The sequence below is a fragment of the Danio rerio genome, chromosome 2 (assembly GCF_049306965.1).
Source record: "Danio rerio strain Tuebingen ecotype United States chromosome 2, GRCz12tu, whole genome shotgun sequence".
Classification (NCBI taxonomy): Eukaryota; Metazoa; Chordata; class Actinopteri; order Cypriniformes; family Danionidae; genus Danio; species Danio rerio.
In genome coordinates, this window is record NC_133177.1 from 50,679,865 (window position 1) to 50,699,316 (window position 19,452).

The 19,452-nt window shown below is 36.9% G+C and overlaps 1 protein-coding gene across 1 annotated transcript in view; it reads right to left on the minus strand.

Moving 5' to 3' along the window:
* The window catches only part of pax3a (paired box 3a), a 52,754-nt gene extending 51,966 nt beyond the window's left edge, over positions 1 to 788 (minus strand). The window contains 1 exon segment of the mRNA NM_131277.1: positions 428 to 788. Coding sequence (NP_571352.1) covers positions 428 to 512 — 85 coding nt within the window. The 5' untranslated portion in view covers positions 513 to 788.
* Positions 789 to 19,452: the final 18,664 nt, after the last annotated feature.

Sequence of the window (19,452 nt, forward strand, 5' to 3'; positions counted from 1 at the left end):
TCTTAAGTACGTCAATACTGACAATGTTTTTAAAAATAAGATATTTTATAATAAATGCTTTGTACAAAATGTACGTCTAATATTGACTTCCTAAATCTAAACTAAAACTAGTTCACTTCGACTGCATTATGCAGTTTTCTCTGGATTCAGCTTGATTTTCTTTCAATGTAATAAAAAAAACTAATTCAGTAATTTTGACGCTTCAAAATAATTAGCTAAATGTAGTTTTTCAGTGTTAGCCTACTGACTAAAATATACTTACTAATTATATACAAATGCTAAATAAATTATAAACAATTAAATATTTTATTAATGTCATTTTCAGTAATGTCATTTCAATAAAATATCCATAAGATTAAATAGGTCTTTAAAAAACAACTTTGCGGATGTATCTAGTAGGCTGTGCTATAGCAAGCTAACACCTTACCCTCCAAGGAATAGCCACCTCTCGGGTAGTTTTGGGGTGGCGTGGGGCGCATCATCCTGGAAATGCCCCCCGCTAATGCGGTCATATCTCCTCTGCACGAAAAAAGGATGCACGAAGCACTTGATAGAAAAAGTTATCCAAAGAGAAAGCGCTAGTCGTCAAGTGTCAGTGGACTGCCTAAGTATTGAGGTCTTCAGGCGAAAACAAAAAGTCAACTTCAGAAGTCAAACCGTCGCTTCCAGTCCTCTGAAGTTATTCACGGATATCCAGGTTTTCAATCGTGGTTTATCTCAAAGCGGTTTGGAAGATAACACTCTCAAAGCTTGGTTCCGTTGTTGTTGACACACTTGTTGTTGTGGATTGAAACGGTGATCAGTGGCGAAACATTTTATCAGTTGTTGAGTTGTTGGCTCCTTCTGCCCAGCGAGGACTGTGATTGGTCAAAGAGGGAGGATCCAAAGACCTGGGAAAGCCTGCTGATTGGTCTAAATCCTGAAAGTTTCTTATGTTGTGACCTCGGGAGTTCAAGGGGATGTTTCACTGATAACACTTTCAGACATAAACTGTGATGCCGCAGGGCAAATTGGAAGATGTGTTGAGATAATACAGATGTTTTCTTCAATACCTTCTAAAATATTTATTTTAATAGAACAATGGTAGTTTGGTACAATGGATCTTAATAAAACAATGGATCTTAACGTTGTTCCTGGAAGCCCCTCCAAAAGTTGCAAATGTGGCTGTCTTGCTTATCATATGCACATATTTCAACTCATAAAAAAAGAGACACCATGACCTGAGATAGGAGTGCCATATAACCGAAACATTGAAAAAGTGCTGGACGCAAAGTTTGGAAAGTTCCACCGTTTTGCTTTCTTCTGCCACAACCACGGGCCTATCTATTGCATCGAACATGAATCCCATGCAAACCCCGAATTTCAAGTAAAAACCCAAAAGCTGCACAACACAGAGGTATTTATTGTATGCATGTGGACAGTAGAGTCTCTACAGAATGAAAGGAGCAGCTTGCGGGGGTCTCAGCAGGGTATGACGCCGAGAGTGCCGTAAAAGCTGTCTGTGGAGACCAACACAATTGCGAAGAACGTTATTTATAACGCAGAGACATTCAATATAGTCATCCATCCCACTCATTCGCTTGCATTACTCTACATTTCTCTCTCTCTCTCTCTCTCTCTCTCTCTCTCTCTCTCTCTCTCTCTCTCTCTCTCTCTCACTCTCTCTCTTTCCGTCTCACGTGCTCCTCCTCTGTTCCCTGCAGTCTCTGAAGCTTCTTTTCTTTCTCATTGAGAAACTCACGTCAGTCAAACAGGCCCCGTTCATTCACAGAGACCCCTGATCAATCAAACTGAACAAAACTTCACACTGTCAATAGTTCAAACAGAACTTCGAATATATACTCTTACAAAAAAAAGATTTCGTGTTAAAACTGCTTATTTAAAATTAGCTGAAACTACAAAACTCTTGGGATTTTGAGAACAACTTAATTGTTTTATGTTCAATCAACTTTTTTTATACTCGATTTGTGTTATGACAACATGAATGAATTGTGTGAAATCCTGCATTTTTTTACAGTGTACCTAAAACGAGTTAAAATAATTTAACAAAATTCCCTTTTAAAAAACCTGGATCATGACGCTTTGTCGGATTTGTCGGTTAATGTGACAAATACGCTGACTGTCATCTCGGAGTTATCAACCCGCAGAGACGTCGACAGTTCAATCAAGGGGTAAAGTGGCCTTCTGGTCCTCCCGGGAAGTGAGCATTATCGCATTGCTATGCACAGATGAGCATGTTTCGCGGCGGCGACGGATAAGCGCATGTTATTGCCGACCACGGTCCCAGGTGCTCCATAAACGGATTAGCGCAGCAGCGTGGAGAGCGGAGCCCGCGCGCCACAGGCCAGGCGGCCCTCAGAACAAGAGCCGCGCCACAGACACCCATGCTGACTTTAATTGACATCTGACCGCTTCTGCCGGATTGGCCTGAGGGACAAAACATCAAAAGTGATGTTATTGCGAATTAATATCTGAAATTTCCCACGTGAGATCTATCTATCTATCTATCTATCTATCTATCTATCTATCTATCTATCTATCTATCTATCTATCTATCTATCTATCTATCTTCATAAATGTTAAATTACTTTAAAACTCTTTACAAATAACATTTGATATTTTTGTTAAATATTCAAATATCAACAAAAATAGGAGTATGGTAAAGAAAAAAAAGTTTGTTTTGTTGTTGTAAGTGTGGATATACAATTAATAATAGGAACTAACCAGTAAAAAAAAATCTATTAAATTACAATGACGCGTGGTTGTTTGAGAAGACCGGGCGATACTACTATTACTAGTAGTAGTAGTAGTAGTAGCAGTAATAAAAGAAGTAGTAGTAGCAGAGACTACTTTTTTTAGTAGTAGTAGTAGTAATAATAATAATAATAATAATAAGTAAAATAAGAAAAAGAACAATAACAACAGAAAGTAAAAAAAAATTACTTGCGTAAAAAGGACGCTTATTCTCATGAATTGTATATAAAACAAATGTCTAATTTTGCAATGTATATAAAAACAACTCTAATTTTCTCGTGTCATAAACCTATAGCTTTACCATGTTTACTACAAGTGGTTTGTGATTTGTAGGGCAACACAACTGCCGAAGAATGTTGCAGCGGCTCTTTACTACGCAATAAATATTATGCACTAATATAAAATAACATTCCATGGTGTAGAAAGGTTAAATCATAAAATTATAAGATCAATTAGTCCTGACAGCATATGCTTTAGGTCATTGTAACTTATGACATTAAGTTAGAGCATGATTAACTAAATTAATAAGTTACGCAAGCGGTTAAGTCAGTTTAACGGACTGATAAGGTTAATTTCATTCAGCTTAAAATTTTAAGACAAGCAGGATTTATTTACAGTGTAGAAAAGTCAAAAGTTTTAGCAAAGCACACTGTCGGTTACCTGAACATAATTTCATAAATATTTTTTTATGTCTGCATCCAGTGTTTGCTATGGACTCGGACTCAAGGGCTTGTATGACACAAATGATTTTTCAGATTTAGACAAAGCCATCTTGATGGCATTTCTGAATTTAAGTATTCGTATCAGTAGGACACTTTTGGAGCAATGACTGTTACTAATTGCTTCTTTGTATTTGGCCTGGGTGCTAGTGGATTTTCAGCCTCCCTCTCCCTCTCTCTCTTTCTCTCTTTCTCTTTCTCTCTCTCTCTCTCTCTCTCTCTCTTTCTCTCTCTCTCTCTCTCTCATTGGCACAACAAACTTTAATTAATTCTTTGCATTTCATATCTCAGAAAAGCCTGCAATGAACAAACGTTTAGGGCGAACGTGAGCTCTTTTCCACCGCGTACAGTGCAATAAACACTATAATAATGTTTTCAGATTTGAAGAATGTCGATTGCACACAACAGGCTCGTGGTAACTCGATATGGTCATAAAGTGAGTGGGGATATAAGCGGAATGAGGAGAGACTCAGTTTGATTATCTTTAAAGGGATACTGGATATCCGTGTCAAATCAATTCTGGAGTGAAAAATCCAAGTCAGAAATTTTCTACATCGGTGGAAGAAAAGACATCATAAATAAAGAGGCAAACGCCACACTGGAGAAATGTAAGCGCCCCTGGTTTGGTTTAGACTCTAAAACCAAACAACCCTGGGATGTGTTTCATAGAAATCTGGAGGAAGAAAAAATGCCATAATGATTAAACTCAAGAACAATGTTTCAGCTCTGAGGAGAGACTGCAGTGACAGACTGAAACAGAAGCGAAGTGACTGCAGAAATGAAGGGTTGATGTGTGCACTCTCAGCTGCAGGTCACCTCTGCTCACAATTTATAACTTTAACAATTTATAACTCTCTTTCTCGCAAACTTCACATGTAAGAGGCCCTCTTTCCTACAGTCTTGAAAGAGGTTTACATGTATGTTGTAACTGTAAATATAACATTACCGCATTCCAGCCCATTAAAACTAATAACATTTTTAATATGGCACATACTTACAAATTGAACTTCATCATGTACACTGTAAAAATTATATGATCAATTAGTCAAACAGCATATGTTTTAGGTCATTGTTACTAATAAAATTAAGTTAGAACATGATTAACTGGGTTTAATAAGTTATGCAAGCTGTGTTAAGTCAGTTCAACTTGAGTTCAATGGACTCATAAGGTTAATTTGATTCAGCTTAAACATTAGGGCAACCAGGAATTTTTACAGTGTGGAAAATCAAGTAAAAACAATCCAATGTGAATGATAACTCAAGTTATTAGATAATTCACAACGAAACATGCGTGAAGTGTTTACTTGCGTGTTTATGCGTGTCTACACTGTAAAAATGCTTTATTTTACGTTTTTTCCGGCACCTGGGGGTGAAAAAAAACGTAAACAGCCGTTAAATTGCAGACATTTGCCGTAAATAACAGAGTGTAAAATACAGAAATTTACAGGAAATTTCAAATTATAGGAAATTTCTGTAATTTAACGTCAGTTATTTTAAAGTAAATGTTTGTAATTAACGACCGTTATTTAATGTTTTTTACCGGCACCCCAGCTGCCTGAAAAAAAGGTAAAATAACATATTTTTTTACGGTAGGGTACACTGAAATATGTAGCAACTTTTTGGAAAAAAAGTAGGCCTAATCAAAATAGTGGAATGTAAAACGTCTAAGCGTTTTTGCTACACAAGGTGGTTTTCGAAGCATTGCCATAAAAGAAACAATTTTGGTTCCTTTCTAAGTGTAATTTTTATTTCTTTGTTTGTTTTTGATTATTCAAAATAAATATTTTCCACAATAAATAGGTTAAGAATTACAGGGGGTTTGCTAGGGATTGACCGCCCTAATTAATGCTTGATCCCCCCTAAAAGAAATGTATAGGGGTCAGCCTTTTAATTCTGGGACATAGTTCGCTCTGATCGGTATTTTAAATAATAATGCTAATAAATTAAATATATCATATTAAAAATGCATTCCCTATACGGTTTATACAACCAATATACTATCAATAAATCATTCAAGTCTAAAACTGGCAGACATCGTGTTCACAAGACTGTTTTCTCATAGGTGTTTGTATAGCCTGAAGGTAAAGTCAGATTGACCTATAAACCAATGAAAAAGCTAACCAGAGGATACTGTAGGTCAGAATACACAAAATATCTCTCAAAACATTGAAAACTTAAATATAATTATTTAATAGATGTCATTTATATAAATACACAAATGACCGAAGCATCTATTACACAAACTAGGCTAACATTACTAAAAAAAAGTTGACCCCCCCTGACCGTCAATTCGCAAACTATAAGCAATTATTTTGTGGAATGGAAAAGTTCCAGTGTTTAAGATTCTTCATGGAACCATTCAAGAATGAAAATACATTAAATAGTTATTGCTTGATATATATAAACACAACTCTTATTTTATAAACACTGCTTATATATGGGACCAGCTCGAATTATGCAACTTTTCCCAAGAACTTCCCAATCCACGCACAGCCGAATGTGCTTAAGCAAATATTTACCGCTCGAGCTGCTGTGGGAAACACATCGCTCTTACAGTAAAGTGACAAACTACTCAATAATACTGCTCTTCACAATGGACTCTTGCTGTTGTGATGACTTTATTTACTACCCGGGTCCATTAGAATAACTATAAAGGGAAGGTAGTTAGCGGTTTCCTTCTCATGTTAAACGCGTTTGCTACCAAGAACAGCCGAAACAATTTTTAGATAAGCATTCGTTTGTTTGCTTGCTCATTATTACTAATTTTATTACTTATTATTCACTAGTTTATTATTATTATTATTATTATTATTATTATTATTATTGTTGTTGTTATTGCAGAGGCCGAATTAACCAAACGCTTTACCAAATAATATGGGGTTAAAAATGAAAACATAATAATATTAATATTATTAATGATAATAATAATAATAATAATAATAATAATAATACGTTTTAAATGCTAAACCATTTTGCATTAAGATCTGCTTCTTAACTGTTTATCTTCCTATCAGTTTCTCTCCGCTAATAATAATTCCAGCCATCTCACCTTTACCCCCTTATCAGTATTTGCTAATGAGTTTAACAGTCTCGACTAATGTCACATTGAGCCACTGTAAACCGTGAAGCGTTTGATGGTACTAATTAAACGGTGGTAATGAATGTAAGTAACTCAAGGCAATACAGCAGCACTGGGATTCAAAGGAAATTAAGACTTTTGCATGACACAGGGTAAATAAAGCGACCCAGTAAGCGGCAGAGAGCTTTTGGAAATGGAGTGTTTGTTGTGAGGGCCGCAGGGCACGGTAATGTCTTTACATGATGGCAGGGGGACAGGAGTTTATTGCCCCCGCGGTGAACCTTGGCCCCGGGGCCTGAGCTCCGGCATTATTGCTCTCAGGTGATCATGGCTACCAGTAGCGCTCCTCTCTGCAGGTGGTAAAGCCGGAGAGACATGAAGATTCACGCGCCTCTCAAAGCGGCTTTCCCTGCAATATTCTTCTGTCCGCAAGAGGGCGCAAAAACAAATAAGAAATTATCTGCAGTGCTTTTGGCGCTTTGTGCACTGAAAATATTACTTTTGCTGCTTGTTCAAACTACTTTTTTTAATTAATTGTTTTTACAAATTGAAGTGGATTAAAAATAAAACAATTATTTTAATTTAATCGATTTGTGTTGGGACAATTGTGTGGAATTTTTTTACAATGTAGCATTAACATTTCTTGCAGAATTATGATCAACATTGATGCAATAATTTGATTAAAAATTCAATTAAGATTACAATATTTTAACAATTTAAAAAAACGATTTTCTGTAGATTTTAAACCAACGCGCAACTTTCAGCATTTTTACGCCAGTTTTCTGTCGCATGATCCTTCACAAATCATTCAGATATGATAATTTATACAACAATATACATTACTATTATTATTGTGCATTCTATATTAAAGATTATGAAATGCTGGGTTGATTAAACCAAATTTGCCGATACTGTTGAACCCAATAGGGTTAAAAATATTCTCTTTTAGTAAAGATGTCTAAATTGATTTTTGTTTTAACATTGGGACTTAGTATTTGCTATGCCTGCTTTAGTGTTGCATCTATGAAAACAATAACGTTTAACAAATTAAAAGAAGCCCTAAAAATAAACCAGCCACAACTTAAAATATTATTGTACATGCATATTAATTTGCTAATCAGAAGTTTTTATTAAAGAAGTGCACTGTAACTAACATTTACACAAGCAAATAAAAAGTCAAATGATTATTAAATGAATGACTGAATAAATAAAATAAATGAATAAATATATAATTAATTAAAAGAATCCTTTACTGTAATTCCAGTAATTGGACTGCTGTGTCGGTGCACGTCAGTAGACCTGGATCTTCATGCGAGTGGCTGTAATTTCAGCACCTCTGTTGTCGGACAGCTCCTGCTCTCAGATTCACACCTCTGACTGCACGCTCCCTTCACCTAAAGAATAATCCAGTGCAACATTTTCATTTCATCTGAACGCAGTTAGCTTTAAAATATTTGAAAGTACTATGAGATGCATTCATTAAGTAGCCTGCTATACGATGATGAGATTTACAACAACAACAAACATTTAAAAAAACAATAATAAAAAAACTTTTTACAAAGGATTATATAAATCAATATTGCTATCTAACGTCAACAGTTGTCTATTTTTAATAGAACTGCTTTCGTTGACAATAAAGATAAATCAACAGCGCCCCCTTGAGGCACGATAAAGTAAAAACACATGCTCTACTACGTGATCTTGAAAAGAACCATAAATTCCCATACTCCTTTAAAGTGGGCACTCAATATAATCATCAATAATGTTAAAATCTTTAGTACTATTCATGTGGACAATTGGACCCTGGTTGTTAGTAAAATCAATAAGAATAAAAAAAAATTAATGATTAGGTTCTCATACCATAATGTGAACTTAGAGCCATAGAAGATGAAATGTGAACAATTCAATTAAATGTGAAATAATTCAACCTTATTAAAATTACATTTAATTAAATTAATAAAACTAACAAATTAAATTAAAAATAAAAAAAAACAAGTAAATAAATAAAATGAAAATAAAATAAAATAAATCTTTTCCAGACTGTCCAACATCCATCTATGTTTGGAATTAGCTGCATGGTAACAAGCCAATAGAGGCTTATACCACGTCTTTACTTAATTTCTAAATGACACCACAAAAAAAAAAAAAGAGAGCTATCTGTCCAAATACATTTGTCGTTTCCAGAACAAAACATTCCAGTCAACATTCCCACAGAGGCCCAAATGCATCAGTTTTGTGTCTTAATGTCTGGATCACATTAGATTGTCAATCTCTGTGTCCTGGTTTTTACCCCACAGAACTGCTGCAAAACAGCAGAAACAGCGTCGTTAAAGACGTTCTCACACTGAAAACATGCACAACACCACTACACTTTATACATTTCTAAAATGTAGCACCATTAGTTGTAAATATAACTGAAGCTGCTGTCCATTATATCTACATATTGCAAAGTGAACGCATATGTCTACAACAAGTTTGGCATGCAGATAAATTAACAACCACAATTCTTGCATCAAGATTTTTTTTCATGGTTTTTTAAAAGTATATTTTCTTCATAGAGGATGCATTTATTTTGTCAAAATTACAATTAAGACAGTAATATTTTAAAATCAAATCATGTTTTTCATGTCCTCATCACATGCTTCTTCTGAAATCAAATGCTTTTATATATTCTCACCGGCCACTTTATTAGGTACACCTTACTGATACCAGGTCGGGCCCTCTTTTGCCTTTAGAACAACCTTAATCCTATGTGGCATAGATTCAACAAGGTACTGGAAATATTCCTCTGAGATTTGGGTCCATATTAAGATGATAGCATCACACAGTTGCAGCAGATTTGTTGGCTACCCATGCATGATGTGAATCTCACATTTCAACATCCCAAGGGTGCTCTATTGGATTTAGTTCTGGTGACTGTGGGGCCCATTTAAGTACAGTGAACTTCTTGTCATGTTCCAGAAACCAATCTGAGATGATTTACGCTCAATGAGATGGTGTGTTATCCTGTTGGAAGTAGCTATTAGAAGATGGGTATATTGTGTTCATAAAGTGATAGACATGGTCAGCAACAATACTCAGGTAGGCTGTAGTGTTGACATGATGCTCATTTGGTACTAATAGGCCCAAAGTGTGCCAAGAAAATATCCCCCACACCATTACACCACCAACACCAGCCTGAACCGTTGATTCAAGGCAGGATGGATCCATGCTTTCATGCCTGTGATGCCAAATTCTGACCCGACCATCCGAATGTCGCAACAGAAATCGAGACTCATCAAACCAGGCAATGTTTTTCCAATCTTGTATTGTCCAATTTTGGTGAGCCTGTGCGAATTGTAGCCTCAGTTTCCTGTTCTTAGCTGACAGGAGTGGAACCCAATGTGGTCTTCTGCTGCCATAGCCCATCCACCTCAGCGATCGATGTGTTCTCTGTTAACCTGTTAAATCCCAGTAGATCAGCAGTTTCTGAAATACTCAGACCAGCCCGTCTTGCACCAACAACCATGCCACATTCAAAGTCACTTAAATCACCTTTCTTTCCCATTCTGATGCTCGGTTTAAACTGCAGAAGATATTCTTGACCATGTCTACATGCCTAAATGCATTGACTTGTTGCCATGTGATTGGCTGATGAGAAATTTGCGTTAACTAGAAGTTGGACAGGTGTACCTAATAAAGTGGCCAGTTTAATATTATGTTAAAATATAATTGGTATTCTCTAATGATTTATATAAGTGTTGAAACATTTTCTGTCCTGTATAGTTTGGTGGAAATTATAATAAATTTGACTTTAATTATCGATTGGTGAAGATAGTTTTCTTTATTTAAAAAGACTTTATTTAAATTGTTTGATAATATTATTAATAAACATGATAAATATCTTTATTTCAATTTTGATCCATTCAATGTTTCATTGAATAATATAATTAAATGCATTTTTTCTCCAACCCAGACTCATTCTGAAATTGTACACCTTTATACATTTCTAAAGAGTGCCAAATACGTCCCAGGAGGTATGTTTTTTTTGCAGTTTGTGCTTTTGTGCTTGCATCCACTAGAGGCCGCTGTCGACTGACTGACTGAATAACTGACTAAATGATCAACTGACCTGCCCACCCCCTTCTCTAAACACAACCAACAATCCAGAAAAAGAAAGCCCTCATCTGATTTTTACCACGTTTACAGATATTACCACATTCTCACGCAGTTATTTGCTTGTTTTTTTTATTTTTGGCCTCTGTTTTAGTCTTATCCGCTCTCTAGAGTCTGTGCTTTGCTGGACTCAAACCCCATCGTCGTGGTCAACTCTTCCCAGCGTTTTAAGTCTGTCATGACGAGCAACTGGACAAACTGGTAACAGCGGGAAAGCCGCCAATACTGAGGAAAGCGGTCAGCTGTTAAGCGCAAAAAGGAACGGCGTCATACCACCCAGTAGCATTTGTTTTTAAGAAAGGAAATGCAGCCACACATACCTCTGGCTACATAATTCGTAATCTCCAGAAATGTATATAGGGCTATGTTTTCAGAATGAGCCTATGTTGTTTTAATCAGCTTTAAATCAAAGATTAAATTGCTTTAAACTACAATCAGTAGGTAAAACTGTCATTTTAAAGGTCCTGTGGAATTAAAATAAAGCTTTTTAGATGTTAGTATCAATATTAATAGTTTTTAGGATATCTATAAGCTAGTGTGCCCAAAAAAACAGTGACAAAATTTGCATTTAGAAGATATAAAACTGATATAAACAAAGCTTATAGTGTCACTTACGCCTAAATGCATTAACGATTTTATTTACATCTCATACTTTTCATTTCTTGTCGAATCTTGACCAATCAAACGCTCTCTAGTATCTGACATGACCCGCCCTTTTAAGATGCTTCTCATTTGCTTTTCACCTGAAAACTTGAGCTCAATCACTCTCACTGGCAAAGGGGAGGAGCTACTCTGTGTCCTGCCTTCTCTTCATGTTTTGGTTGAGATTTTGTCAAACACTGAACAAAAGTGCACACCCAAAGCACTTCACAGGACCTTTAAATTGTAATAAAATTTCCCAGTTTTACAGGTTTAATGCATGTTCATTAATTAGTTTAACAACATCTTTCTAAAGTCTAACTGAATCCAAACTGTGAACCAGTAGGAACAGTGGATCATCACTCACTCACACAAGCACACACTCCATTAGTTCTTCACAAGGTTAATGAAGGGTGCATCCCCTGTCAATATCGCATGTTACGGTGCGTTTTCAAATGTCTAATGGATCATATTGATTCAGGCTCAACTTTTTCTTAGATGTAGAGCACTTAGACACACAGTCAGTTTTCAGAAATATTGTACGCATGTCATTTCCCTGTCAGCTATTAATCTACAGAATTAAAGTATAGATACACTGCTGGATTAGTCTGTTTTCTTATCAGTTTAACAGGGTAAAGTTGAAGAGTTCAAAGTTGAAATTAAAATTATGAATTTAAATATCCACTTTATGTATAAACTGAAACTTTTTTATTGTAAGCTAATGAGAAGAAACTAAGAAAAACTCAAAAGTTAAAGCTATATGTGTGGCAGTTCGCTTTACTGTAAAGTCAATTACAGCAAAAATACTGTATTTACATTTAAAGCAGCATTTATCTTGCTGTATGTTCATGTTACAGAATTGTATGTGTATCGTTTTTGTAAAATATAGTCATTTTCACAATGCAACTTTAAAGTCACATACTGCATTACTGTCCTACAGTAAAATACAGTTCATATTACAGTAAAATACCGTTTAATGTACAAAAATCAACAACATTGTACCTTGATGACGTGATAGTGAGTAAATTATCAAAAAATAGATAATTATATATTCGCACTGTAAAAGAAATTTGTAATTTTACAGTTTATTTCCGGCAGCTGGTGTGCCGGAGAAAAATTAAAATAATGGCAGTTAAATTACAGAAATTTACTGTAAAATAACAGGTTGAATTACAAGCATTTTAATGTGATGTATTATATTTGCTTAAGAACATTTAAAAACCCTCATCAAAACCAAACTCAAGCTCAGTAGCATATATGCATTTACCACAAAAAGGATTCACCTTATTCTTCGTTGACGTACTACTAGTGCTTGCAAAAAACACTTCCGGGAAATCCAACACATTGCAGAGTGTTGCTACCAGTTGATTTAATAATGCACTGTATGTTTTACTCTAGTTGTCTGTGAAATGCATGCTTAAATGTCCTGTCTGAACATTTACTGTATATACACAGTACTCAAAATTTAAAGTGGACCAAAACCTTTCATCAAATTTGTCCTAAAACTATTGAACAACAACCATTCTTTTCTAGAGAGAATTTAGATTTATTTATTTTTGATCCACTTCAAATGTTGACTATTGGATACTCGATGGCCTGAAAGAAAAGTATTACAATCAATCTAAAAACCCTCGCCAATGCCTGTAAAACTTTTTACAAAAGCTAACAATCAACAACCCAGGTCTTAAAAGATATGAATGTATATACGGAACATGTACAGGCAGAATTTTGACACTAAGCTAGAGTAAAACTTACAATGTACAGTCAACTGATAGTCACAGTCAGGTAATGAGTTTGATTTCCTGCAGTGTAAACTGTAAAGGTAACTCAAACCATTTGCGAAAACCAAATGCAACAAACCATTTAAGTTTAAAAACTAATTCTAATGAGTACTGTGAACTGAATCCATTTGGGTAAATGAAGTAATTTGAGCACAGTAAAACCCAATGAATGAGGAGAACTCAAATCAACTGAGTACTGTAAAACCCAATAATTTAAGTTAACTTAAACCGTTTGAGGAAACCAATTGCAACAAACCATTTGAGTAAAAAAAAACAAATCTATACGAGTACTGTGAACTTACTACATTTAAGTTGAAGTAATTAGGTATTTAATCAACTTTTTACCTTCAACACTGAATTCAAAACTTTTTAAATGAGTAGAATTAAATTGAGTTCATGGTTTCTGCTATATTCATTCTTCCATGGCGGGGCGCCATGCCAAATTTGATCCCGCCACGGCTACATTACAGCTTTACATTACAACATTCAGTCGTGTGGTTTTTGTTTTATTTATAAGCGGGTGATAATTGCATCAAAACACATTAAAAGGTAAGTGAATTATAACAGCGCAAACTTTTTAGTAGTGCTGTGCGTCATTTGTTTAACCCTTTAAGGTTACGTGCTGACTGACTGGCTGACTGACTGAGAGGTGCGTGATGCGTAAGGCCAGCAAACACAACGTATAGCCATTTCACTTTACTTTAGCACGCATTAATACCGCTCTGTAAGTATATTGGAGACATTCATAAATATTCCTAGCAAATCTAATAAATGTTGGAGACATACTCGTTACATAAACGCACTAAATCGCACTTCAGCAGCATTTATTTGTGGGCCCACAAGAAGATCTGCACTTGAGCAGCATATATTTGAGGGGGCGTGCAAGTAGTTTTGTGCGTGAACAGAGGAAACAGAGGAACAGAGGAAAGAGATTTGCATGCTCGAAGGCTATTACAATAATGCGATCTCGATACTGCACTCACGACATTTGTAGCCTCAACACCACAGGTAGTTGGTAGATCTGTGTACAAAAGGCCTGCCACCACAACTGGAAAAAATCCTAGAGGAAACACTAGAGTTAATACACTCATTTCATTGATAAAGTAGACTGTTGGGTTTTACAGTGTGGAAATGTTTTGTTTTGTTAATGTTTTAACATTATAATATTTTGGCAATTTAGCCTAGTCGCTTCATCTGTCCTGTCTCTTTTTTTTGATTTTTGAGTGTGCGCTGACTTTTCTCCATTTATAACCAAACAGTGAATTAGAGCATGAAAGAAAAGGATTTAAGCAAACACAAATGACCAAACGCAATCAATAAATCCCCGCTAATGCCTCTGAATCTTTTCACAAAAGCCAACAATCAACAAACCTGTTCTCAAGAGACAACCATTTGGGAGTTTAATCAAACAAAAAAGTGTGTGCACTTTCAGAGCTGATCAACATACGCCAACACAAGCCATATCTGTTTTTGGGATCATGTCGCTTGACCACAGCGTCCCTTCACTCTCCTGGATTGCCCTCTTTTTGTGTTAATAGCCTACCAACAACAGCCCTGAAAGAACTGCTGGGACAAAGCAGGCATTTGTTTCAAGAGAGTGTTGTTTTAGGAAGAGACTCTAAGTTAAAGTTGCACCCCTTTCGAGGTCATGCAAAAAAAAAAAATGCTGGGCTCTCCTCGACTCAGGCCCGGGCCATGAATACAGCCACTTGAGTGCCCTCAGAACAAAAGGCCAGGAAGAAAGCAGGCGACAGGGGGAATGGTGAACCCACTGGGAGGGATGGACAGCATGCTGGCTCAGACTGGGAGGAGGGAGTCCCGTCCCAGCCAGTCTGCCAGGCTTAGAGTTAAAGATTACCTTTGAAATGTGCACCCCTCCTCTCGCTCTGCTACTCTCCTCTCTTGGCCATCGCTCAGACCTGCAGGCAGGCGTGGAGAGCGCTTAGATGAGTCCAGGAGAAGATCCTCTTTGATGACAGAGAAGGATCTTTTTGTTCTCTAATCCTTCTCTGGTCTTAAACATTTTAAGCCCAACTGGACCTCAAAGAGAGGCTGCGGTCTCAATGGAGGCATTCTTTCACACCGGCACTCGTCCCGAATGCTTGAGGAATCTGCCCTGGCGTGTCAATGAAGCGCTTGCTTACTTGCAAAAGTTCAAGCTGGACGGTGGTACGCTTGACTTTCACTGCAGGTTACCTGCAGCGATAAGAAACACACTGTTAAGGCGAGACAGGGCAGGTGAATAGGTGAAATGTTTAACTAAAATATGTCATTGAGCTTTCTCTGTTAATTACACCAAATGCTATCTAGTTAAATATCCCCACATTTGCATAGGTTTTCAGGAAAGCCAGGATTAAAATTTTGTATTTTTTATCATATTAGAGACTTTTATTTTTGAAAGAGTTTCAAAACCTGTATTGTTTCTATAGGTGGTTTGGCAAGCCCACTCACCTGTGTTGAGTTTGTTTGTTTGTTTGTTTGGTTGGTTTAATAATAGCCACTGGGGGAAACTCAAACCTTATTTATTCATTCATTCATTTTCTTGTCGGCTTAGTCCCTTTATTAATCCGGGGTCGCCCCAGCGGAATGAACCGCCAACTTATCCAGCAAGTTTTTACGCAGCGGATACCCTTCCAGCCGCAACCAATCTCTGGGAAACATTCACACACAAACACTCATACACTACGGACAATTTAGCCTACCCGATTCACCTGTACCGCATGTCTTTGGACTGTGGGGGAAATCAAAACACCCGTTTTTTTTTTTCCTGGAAACCCACGCAAAAGCAGGGAGAACATGCAAACTCCACACAGAAACGCCAACTGAGCTGAGGCTCGAACCAGTGACCTTCTTGCTGTGAAGCGACAGCACTACCTACTGCGCCACTGCTTCGCCAAACCTTATTTTAAATTTTTTTTTTTAAAGATTTATTTTTGGCCTTTTTGCCTTTCTTAGGTGGATAGGAAAGTGTTTCAGACAAGAAGCGGAGTGGGAGAGAGAAAGGGGTAGGGACGGGAAATTTCAAACTCGGGATGCCCTGAAGTGCTACTGCACCATGTGTCAGCATGCTAACCACTAGGCTATTGCGCTGACAAACCTTATTTTTTTTAATGCATTCTCAAATCACATCTATCAAAAAGCAGCAACCTAATGTGAGATCAACAAGTTCAAATATAAAAATATAATGAATGTTTAAATGCTCATTTTGCCAATTTATAAAAGCAAAAAAGGACAAAATCAAAAAAAAAAAAAAAAAAAAAAAAACCTTTAAAAGCAAATATTTAGTATCTGCTGGAAATATGTGCCTCAGCTTACATCTTAAATGCAAAATAAGTTCCAGGTCCCTTTCATTGCATGTTTCAGTTTACAAATCCACTAGGGGGCGCTGTCTACATGTTTGAAAATTTGAAATAAGTTACTAAAAGGGCTCGCACAAGGGATGGCCACTCAGCGCCACGCTACGCCATGCATTTTAAATTCTAAACAGATTTCTATCAGGGTACGAACACCGGAGCTGCAAGTCGGCGGCTGTCCACAGCGCCCAGCTACGACTCAGGACACTGTTCAATTTTCTGCCACATAGTGCCATCTCAATATTTTAAATAACATGCGAATGTGTGCATCTGGTGTGCGTTACTTTCAACTGCCATATTCTTTCGCGCCACAGAGTGCCATCTGAATAGTTTATTTAAAATAATATGCAAATGCTGGGGTTGAAGCAGTGGCGCAGTAGGTAGTGCTGTTGCCTCACAGCAAGAAGGTTGCTGGTTTGATCCTCGACTCAGTTTGCGTTTCTGTGTAGAGTTTGCATGTTCTCCCTGCATTCAATAGGGTATCCTCTGGGTGTTCCGGTTTTCCCCACAATCCAAAGACATGCGGTACATGTGAATTGGGTAGGCTAAATTGTCTCTAGTGTATGAGTGTGTGTGAGAATGAGTGTCTGTGGTTGTTTCCCAGAGATGGGTTGCGGCTGGAAGGGCATCCACTGTGTAAAAACGTGCTGGATAAGTTGGCGGTTCATTTCACGGTGGCGACCCCAGATTAATAAAGGGACTAAGTTGACAAGAAAATGAATGAATGCAAATGGCTGTCTTTTGTTGATTTTACATCGCTTTCTATTTTTTGGTGAACTTGTGTTAGACCAGACTCAAACCCGATCGCTCCCTACCGAGCAAACTGAACATGCCAGACAAATGTCCATACGGAGATAAGTGAGACAAATGTATTCGATTACAAATTATAGACACCAATAATTTTTTTTATTTTTTTGTGGTATTAATTTGGTGTTTTTCCAAAGAATCAAAAAATAATCCTTAATTTGTCAAAAATGTCCCTGTAAATGTCATGAGTGTGAAAAGGACGTTTGCTGACTTTTTACTGTCCCGTAGCCTTCATTTGATGGATGGATGGATGGATGGATGGATGGACTTTTAACAGTTGGAATTAGATTGAACGTTGAATTTGTATTTTTGACTAGGAGTTTGAATTTTGTGAGTTTAAAATAACATCGAGTATTTTTTTAACAGTTGCAGTTTAAATTTGAATTTTTTAAAGTTGAAATTAGATTTTTTTTTGACAGTTGCGAGTTAAAATATGGATTTTAATTTAACATTAATTTTCTTGTCAGCTTATTCCCTTTATTAATCCGGGGTTGCCACAGCGGAATGAACCACCAACTTACCCAGCAAGTTTTTATGCAGCGGATGCCCTTCCAGCCGCAATCCATCTCTGGGAAACATCCACACACACACACACATTCACACACACTACAGACAATTTAGCTTACCCAATTCACCTGTACCACATGTCTTTGGACTGTGGGGGGAACCGGAGCACCCGGAGAAAACCCACGCGAACGCAGGGGGAGCACATGCAAACTCCACAGAGAAACGCCAACTAAGCCGAGGTTCGAACCAGCGACCTTCTTGCTGTGAGGCAACAGCACAGTTTTGTGACAGTTGTAGTTTAAAAGAACATTTCTGACTGTTGGAGTTTACATTTTTGACAGTAGCAGTTTAAATTACAATTTTTAACAGTAGGAAAGATTTCTTTCAAAGACAGTGTTCAAATTTAAACAGACTATCTACATATAAACTGCAGTAAAACATATGCTAAAGTACATATCTTGAGGATTTAAAAAGGACAAATGCCATTAAAACAACACCAGAGAGAATAAATGATGACCCAAACTACACCTTTAAAATCCCTAGTACTGTAAATTCCCCATTCATATACAAACTAATGACTAGGGCCAGACGAAATTTGCTGACAATTTTTGGCTTTTTTTTTTTTTTTTTTTTTGAGATTTAAAAAAGAATTATTTTCATGCATCTAAAACATGTAGCAGTCTGTCCTGGTTAAGGGTCCCAGATCATCAGTTAACTACACATAAATTGGAAGTTAATATCATATTAAAGCAGTATTATTGTAAAAATTATATTTAAACCATATTAACAAAAATAACTAAGCAAAAGAAAACAGGTGAAAAACACCGTGTATTTCAATTCAAACAGAACCGATCGCACTAGTTGCGTTCTCTAGGCACGGTTGTTTCGCGCAAGTAAACGGGAGAGCGCGTGCGCTTTTTAACAGCCGCGCGCATCGCATCACGAGTGATCATCCTCTCATTCGGTATTCACCTGCTTTCTATTGTTCGCGCAAACGCAATAACTTTTGATAGTCAGGTTGCTTCTCAATACTAAGATCGCTTTGCATGCATATATTGCACCATCCTTATTGTCGAACTCTGCTTTTAATTATTATCCGGGAAAATGATTTTCAACCAGCCAAAGTTGCTAGTGGGAGTGTCTGTCTTACCCGCCACTGCTGAAATCTACCCGCAATTGGGGGGTTGGCGGGTGTTAATGTAAAGCCCTGCTAATCACTAATAAAATACAAATCCAAATTTACTCATTTTTGTCAGCTGCTATTAGAGTGGTACCCTTTCAAAAGGTCGACGCTTATATTTTTATTTGCAAACATAAATAACTAAAAAGCACTAAAATTATACATTCGCAACAGTGACAGCTTTTGTTTCTTTATTTTGAAGTGTAAAATTCACAACAGTCATGCGCAAACACCTTTTCACATTGCTGTAAGGATGCCAAATGATGTGCAGAAAGAATACGGCAAACATTACACAAACACACACTCCAAAGCAAATACAGCTTCAGGCCACTGACAGAGAGCAGAAGGTTTGTACCCTCGTGTCGTTCAGCCAGTAATCAGCACATTTGACACACACATGACATGACAAAAAAGATGAAAGTGTTTGGGGAAAAGAAGATTTCATCTGCCCTCTAGCATGACACACACTAAAGACCTC